The 7831-nt window shown below is 38.7% G+C and overlaps 1 protein-coding gene across 1 annotated transcript in view; it reads left to right on the top strand.

The window, feature by feature from the left end:
• The window catches only part of LOC134658998 (cullin-1), a 29199-nt gene that overhangs the window by 8246 nt on the left and 13122 nt on the right, over window positions 1-7831 (top strand). Inside the window, exons 7-8 of the mRNA XM_063514605.1 lie at window positions 796-925; window positions 2629-2762. Of these exons, the coding sequence (XP_063370675.1) occupies window positions 796-925; window positions 2629-2762 (264 nt within the window). The remainder of the gene's footprint in view (window positions 1-795; window positions 926-2628; window positions 2763-7831) is intronic.

Here is a 7831-nt window from a genome sequence, read left to right as displayed (position 1 = left end):
AGCTACTTGCAGGCTGAGGATTCGTTTTAAACGGACGACCTTGGGAGTCCGTTTAATTGAATCCGAAGCCAGCAAGTAGCCTTCCAGCCGAGTCATATATAGTGCTTTTCTCAAAAATGGTGCAAGAAATAGAAATATTTTACAGAACTTACAGACGCAACGTTCTAATTTTCCATTAATTTTCACAGAAAAAAATACAACCATTAAAAAAATTAGCTTGCCGCCTTTAAAAAAAATAAGAAGTGTATTTTTCTGCTGAAAATACGCCAACCTATTTGAGACACCTAAATAGTCGCGGTACCAACATTAAGCCTGTAACAGACTATCGCACCGCACCGCGACCTTGGAGCGTCGCACCCATAAGTGAGAGCGAGAAAGAGATATCTGTTTCTCGCTCTCACTTATGGGTGCGACGCTCCAAGGTCGCGGTGCGGTGCGATAGTCTGTTATAGGCTTTATAATAATAAGTGCTGATCATCTGTTTGGCTGTTTAAGGGACCTATGCCTTCATTTGATATGGCCATTTGAAGTTTTAAAAAGTTTGGAACTCGTTAAATAATGGAATTTGTATGCGACATTGCAGTCCCGAAATCGAGACTGCAATGTTTTTAACTTTTTAATTTTTTGAATGACCATAAACTACGCACTTCGCGACCTATTTTTTAACCGGCAACGTCGACTTTGCCGTCCATTTTTGAGAAAATAATTATACACTACATCTGTAACAAGACTCGTAAGAAAATAACAGGTGCTCGTCTAGAAATAAATCTTTACAAAATTGCACCTTATTTCCAGGACCCGAAGGTGTACGTTTCAACGATACTGGAAGTGCACAAGAAATACAACGCGCTCGTGTTGGTCGCGTTCAACAACGATTCCGGCTTCGTGGCTGCCCTGGACAAGGCTTGTGGCCGATTCATTAACAGTAAGTGCTAATTTGAACCTTACGTTTAGTAGTTAGAGTCTATATTTAAATGGCAAGGCCTGTGAGTCTTTAGAGTCAAAGGAGTTTGAACCTTCCGCACAAAAGTTACAGTCCATATTTAAATGTTAGGGTCTTATCGCGCCGCGCTCGCGTCTATCTATCTAAAGTCAAAGTAATTTTGAATCTTCTGTAAAGCAGTTACGTTCTATATTTAAATGGCTATATAAATTACCGTAAAATCAGGTAACTTTAGTCCACAAGCTACAACTATGGTCCAAATTCAAGTTCCAGTAAAATATAAATAAGTATTTTTCCAAATGATGTTGAGTTATATAGGATGGATTTTCTTTTTGGGTCAGTGAGGGCAGCTACCAGATCCCGTGCTGCTACGAGAAAACGGTCTAAGAAGACCTTCCCTCGATTTCAAATTAATAAAGATTGGCTTTTACAGATTTTGGAAAAAACATACAGGGTGCGAGAAAAAGGTCATTTTTGACAAACTTTTTTTTTGATGCCAATCGATCCCATTCCTATTAAGGATCAAAAGCTTGTATGGAACCAAAAAAAAATTTCCGGCTAGAAAAGCCACAAATCGAGGAAAACTTTTCCCATACAATTTGTATGAAAATGAAAACTTTTATTTTTCACATGCTATTTTTGTATGCCAATCGATTCCTATCCAGTATCAATAGTTTCTTTGGGGTCAACTTACGGTAATGTACTAAAAAGCCACAAATTAAAGAAAACTTTTTCCATACATTTACTATGGAGAACATGTGAAATTTAATTCACATTTTTCTATCTGGCCAATCAGTCCTGTTAAATTTAAGGACCATAATACTGTATGAAGACATTGCTGTAGGACTGATGGGCGAGATAGATAATTGAGAATAACATTTCACATTTTCCCCATAGTAAATGTATGGAAAAAGTTTTTATTAATTTGTGGCTTTTTAGTACATTACCGTAAGTTGACCCCTAGGAAACTATTGATACTGGATAGGAATGGAATCGATTGGCATACAAAAACAGCATGTAAAAAATAAAAGTTTTCATTTTCATACAAATTGTATGGGGAAAGTTTTCCTCGATTAGTGGCTTTTCTAGCCGGAAATTTTTTTTTGGTTCCATACAAGCTTTTGATCCTTAATAGGAATGGGATCGATTGGCATAAAAAAAAAAGTTTGTCAAAAATGACCTTTTTCTCGCACCCTGTATGTTTTTTCCAAAATCTGTAAAAGCCAATCTTCATTAATTTGAAATCGAGGGAAGGTCTTCTTAGACCGTTTTCTCGTAGCAGCACGGGATCTGGTAGCTGCCCTCACTGACCCAAAAAGAAAATCCACCCTGTATAATATAATAAATATAGAAAGTGTTAATACTCTTTCTGTGTATCTAATAAGCTTCAAGATAAACCTGAGTTTACGATACATGAAATCACTACATAGTATAAAACAAAGTCGCTTCCCGCTGTCTGTCTGTCCCTATGTATGCTTAGATCTTTAAAACAGCTTTAAAACTACGCAACGTATTATGATGCGGTTTTTTTTAATAGATAGAGTGATTCAAGAGGAAGGTTTATGTATAATTTGTTAACCCGTGCGAAGCCGGGGCGGGTCGCTAGTATTGAAATATTCACCGCTCCTTCGCGTGCAGACGTCTCGTCGTACAAAATTAATAACAACATATGTTTTCGTCAACAGGCAACGCCGTCACTCGCGCCGCCAACTCCTCGTCCAAGAGTCCCGAGTTGCTGGCCAAGTACTGCGACCTGCTGCTGAAGAAATCCAGCAAGAATCCCGAGGAGGCAGAGCTGGAAGACACGCTCAACCAAGTGGTATGTCAGATAGAAATGTTAGGCCAAGTTAACTGCAACCTGACGCCCCACCTTCAATCAACCAACCAGCCAACCAACAATTTCTCAATCAACCAACGGAGCGGCAGCTAACGTTTACGAACATACATAACTGGTTCGTGGTCTAGACACGATCAAGTTCACAAAAAATGACCAAATTAGTGGTAAGTCATGTAGAAATGTTAGGACAAGTTAACTGCAGCTTGACGCCCCACCATTCCTCAATCAACCAACGGAACGGCAGCTAACGTTTACGAACATACATAAGGGCCACCCCACATATAGTGTCTTTCGAGCGTCGGCGTCTACAACTCTATGGCCGCTGCTCGACGCAACGTCGACGCAACGTCGACGCAACGTCGACGCAACTGCGCAGCGACGACGCAACGTCGACGCAACTGCGCAGCGACGTCATTTTCCATAGCGCTGACCAGATCTAGATGTGGGGTGGCCCTAACTGGTTCGTGGTCTAGTCACGATCAAGTTCACAAACTCCTCGTCCAAGAGTCCCGAGTTGCTGGCCAAGTACTGCGACCTGCTGCTGAAGAAATCCAGCAAGAATCCCGAGGAGGCAGAGCTGGAAGACACGCTCAACCAAGTGTTTAGTATTCCGCCTTCATGCTATACTTACCAGTGTTGGGCGTAATTAATTACTTGTGTAATTTAATTACTAATTAAATTACATGTAATTAATTTTTTTGTAATTTAATGACATGGAAATTTGATTACATGTAATTCAATTTGCTGTGTAATCTGCAATTGCGATTACATTAATTTGTAATTTAATTATTCGATTACTTTTCGTTAACCTTTTTATTCATTTGCAAAGATGAACAAATATAGGTACTTGGAAAAATTATAACGAAAAACTTCTTAAAAATCCACTCTTACCTGGATAGGGGTTGTGCACAAATCACGCGAGGTATTTTCGGCTACTTTGTGACTTTGTTGTGCATTTTTTTTTCAATATAAAAAGTAAAAACATTGTCAATAATGCACGATTGACAAATTTAAAGTTCATTAAAAAAAATCATCTGATTTTGGAAATAAAGATGATTGAAATTTTGCATTCAATAAAAGTAATTGTAATTGAGAAAAGTAATTAATTTAAAATTTTAATTTCAAAATGTAATTAATAATTACATTTTGTAATTGTAATCGTTAATCGAAATTGCGATTTCTTTCTACATGTAATGGAAATTATTTGTTGAAATTACAATTTGTAATTGCAATCGTTAATTTATAATTTAATTACTTTTTGCCCAACACTGATACTTACTAACTTATTTGAGGTAGCGAGGCCGGCGACATAAAAGGGTGTAGAAAAAAACAATGGCTACCAATTTTAGTGTCACCATCACGCGAAGGAGTAACATATCCTAATGTATGTATGTATGTATATACTTTATTGCACATAGAAATAAAAACACGAGAAACATAGTTACAGAGTAAATTAAATACAACAAAGGCGAACTTATCCCTGTATGGGATCTCTTCCAGTTAACCTTTGAGGAAACGAATAAAACAAAACAGAAGTAACGATGAATGACAAACAAAACAATAGTGTACAATCACTAAAGTTAATGAAATGCAAGTTTTGAATACACATTGTTACAAATAATATATATAAACATAAATAGTAATACTTAAATAAATAAAAATAAAGCGTACATATATAAATGTAACCTAAATTAAATAAATAAATAAATACTCAATATATATCATAAAACAAATAGATGTGAGCTCGAACCAGAAAAGTAAAGGAAACTAAAGAAGTACTAATCGAGGAAAACCGAATTACTTATGTATCGGAAAGCCACAATTACTTATGTATCGGAAAGCCACAATTACTTATGTATCGGAAAGCCACAATTACTTATGTATCGGAAAGCCACAATTACTTATGTATCGGAAAGCCACAATTACTTATGTATCGGAAAGCCACAATTACTTATGTATCGGAAAGCCACAATTACTTATGTATCGGAAAGCCACAATTACTTATGTATCGGAAAGCCACAATTACTTATGTATCGGAAAGCCACAATTTTTTAAGCCTCTCCTTGAGTGATGCTACAGATTGGGATTGCCTCACGGACACCAGTATCTCGTTCCATAGCTTCACGGCGTCCTAATATTCCTAATTACAATATAAAACCGAGAAAACCTATACACCGTGTAACCAGGAAGCAGCAATATATCTACCGCAGAGGCCTCTGCCAGCCGCAGAATGAAAACCCACCGGTAAAGCTTTGGATTCCTCCGAAAACGGTGCCGTCATATTACGGCCGCTATATAGCGTTGACTGACGTCACTAGAACGTTGTCTATGTAAACAAGATGGCGCGGTTTCCTAGACGGCGTTACGTTACGTTGACTGTCAACGTAACGTAAGATGACGGCCGTCATGACCTTGGCGATAGTTTCGTGAACGTTTTATTAGATAGCGGTGACGCCATTTTGAATAAATGACACGAGATTTGAATAAATGATTCCGTACTACGATTATTTTCCTCTTCTGATGATATTTCAGCCTCCAAGTAAATTATAGATGATCAAGCAAATCTTGTCAGTAGGAAAAGGCGCGAAATTCAAATTTTCTATGGGACGTTATCCCATCGCGCCTACATTTTTCAAATTTGTCGCTTTGACCTTGGTGGATGACGGTGTGTTATGACGCCGTGGTACTTTCCACATGTCGCCACCGTAAAGACGGCCATCTTTTGCGGCCGCTATATGACGGCCGTCATATGACGGCACCGTTTTCGGAGGAATCCAAAGCTTTAGCTCAGTTACTCTCTCATAATTTGTTCTAATACATTGATTGGCAGCGCCATCTCTCTCGCTAACTCGGTATCACCTGAGATGATCCAGTTAGAAAGGTCGAACCATACTGTTCTACCTTAGAGGTGGCCAGGGGGCGCCATAAGCCTTCAGTAAGAAGTGCATATACTTGGAAAAATTCGACCTATGCCGCTGTGGCCCGGTGGCCTAATTGCTCAGGCACCTGCCGCGATAGCAGAGGACGCTGGTTCGATTCCAGCCTGGGGCACTGGAGGCCTTGGTCACTTTTTCTTAGTATATGACATTTATTCAAAGTTTACTCTCTCATAAGTTACGAGGGGTGTTCAAAATATTCTCGATATGAGAATGAAAACAAACAAGTACGAAAAGTTTGATATTTTTATTTTTCAATATACTCCCCCCCTATGTTCATACACTTAAAAGATCGATCAATTATTTTTTTTAATCCCTCGTAAAAATATTTTTTATCTTTCGTGTAAAAATGCTCCTCCACTGCCGCCTTCAATGCTTCATCGTCAGAAAATTTATTTCCACGCAGATCCTTTTTAAGATTGGGGAGCAAAAAGAAGTCGCTGGGGGCTAAGTCCGGACTATACGGTGGGTGAGTAACAGTTTTAAACCCACGTTCAACAATAGCTGCCTTGGCAATATGAGCAGTATGGACGGGGGCGTTGTCATGCAGAAGCAGAATACCTTTGGTTAACTTTCCTCGCCTCTTTTCTTTAATTACATCCTTTAATTGACGTAGAATGTTAGCGTAGTACTGTCCTGTGATATTTACACCTTTTTCTTTATAATCGATTAGTAATACTCCTTCACAATCCCAAAATATCGTGGCCATGACCTTGCCAGCTGAAGGGATGACCTTGAACTTCTTGGGATGAGCTGAACCCTTAATGTGCCACTGCATGGACTCTTGTTTACTCTCTGGGTCATAATGATGAACCCAGGTTTCATCTCCAGTAACTATTCTTTGCAGCACCTCATCAGGATTTTCACCGCACAGGTCAATAAAATCGGAACAACAAGCTACACGCATGTCTTTTTGAAGCCGAGTCAGCATTCGCGGAACCCATCTTGCACTTACTTTTGACATATTAAGATGGTCATGTATAATATCATGTACGGTACCAATAGAGAGATTGGTTACTTGTGCTACAGATTTTACCTTCACTCGACCATCTTCCAATATAAGTTTTTCCACTTTATCAATATTTTCTTGTGAAGTAGCTACTACAGGCCGGCCAGGTCTAGGGTCATCTTCAATACTCTCCCTTCCGCGTTTAAACTCGCTTGACCACTTTTGAATGGTAGATAAAGAAGGAGCAGACTCACGGTAAACACAATCCATTTCCTCTTTTATGGTTTTTTGATTTTTACCCTGTTTTGTCAAGAATTTTATCACGCATCGATGTTCTAATTTAGTTAACATTGTCAATTCGCACAGGATGTTCATGTTTGTTCAGCAATTGCAGAAAAACAAAAGACTATCTCGGTTCGAATTATACTTTTTTTTAATGTCAATGAATAAACCTTAGCGGCCAGTAACGAAAGAAATTTTAGAAGAGGTCGTAAGATATCAATACCGAGAATATTTTGAACGCCCCTCGTAGTATAGTAGGTACACCAAAAAATACAGTCCATTTGCTCATTGGCTTTACGCCACATTTTATTAAATAAGGGTCTCTATTGTTTTCCCAAATAGTTTTAAGTCATAATGTATTGTTTGTCCGCATTTTCGTTAGTCATAATTCATTTGGTTCAGAATCGTCACCTTTCAGGATTGCCATAAAACAAACCTAACCTAGCCTATCTATAGGATAACCTAACGAAAATCCTGAAATGTTAACGGTTTTAGTTTTACGACTAATGATAATATGACAAACAATACATTATGATTTGAATTAAAACTTTATGGGAAACAACAAGACCCCATTAAATAAACGTTAAGCTAAAGAAACTTCGGTTTGAAGCGCTGGTGGCCTAGCGGTAAGAGCGTGCGACTTGCAATCCGGAGGTCGCGGGTTCGAACCCCGGCTCGTACCAATGAGTTTTTCGTAACTTATGTACGAAATATCATTTGATATTTACCAGTCGCTTTTCGGTGAAGGAAAACATCGTGAGGAAACCGGACTAATCCCAAACGGGCCTAGTTTACCCTCTGGGTTGGAAGGTCAGATGACAGTCGCTTTCGTAAAAACTAGTGCCCACGCCAATTACTGGGATTAGTTGCCAAGCGGACCCCAG

The sequence above is a fragment of the Cydia amplana genome, chromosome 24 (genome assembly GCF_948474715.1).
Source record: "Cydia amplana chromosome 24, ilCydAmpl1.1, whole genome shotgun sequence".
Taxonomy (NCBI): Eukaryota; Metazoa; Arthropoda; class Insecta; order Lepidoptera; family Tortricidae; genus Cydia; species Cydia amplana.
The sequence above is the reverse complement of the archived record's forward strand: the minus strand, read 5'-3'. Positions and strand labels throughout refer to the sequence as shown.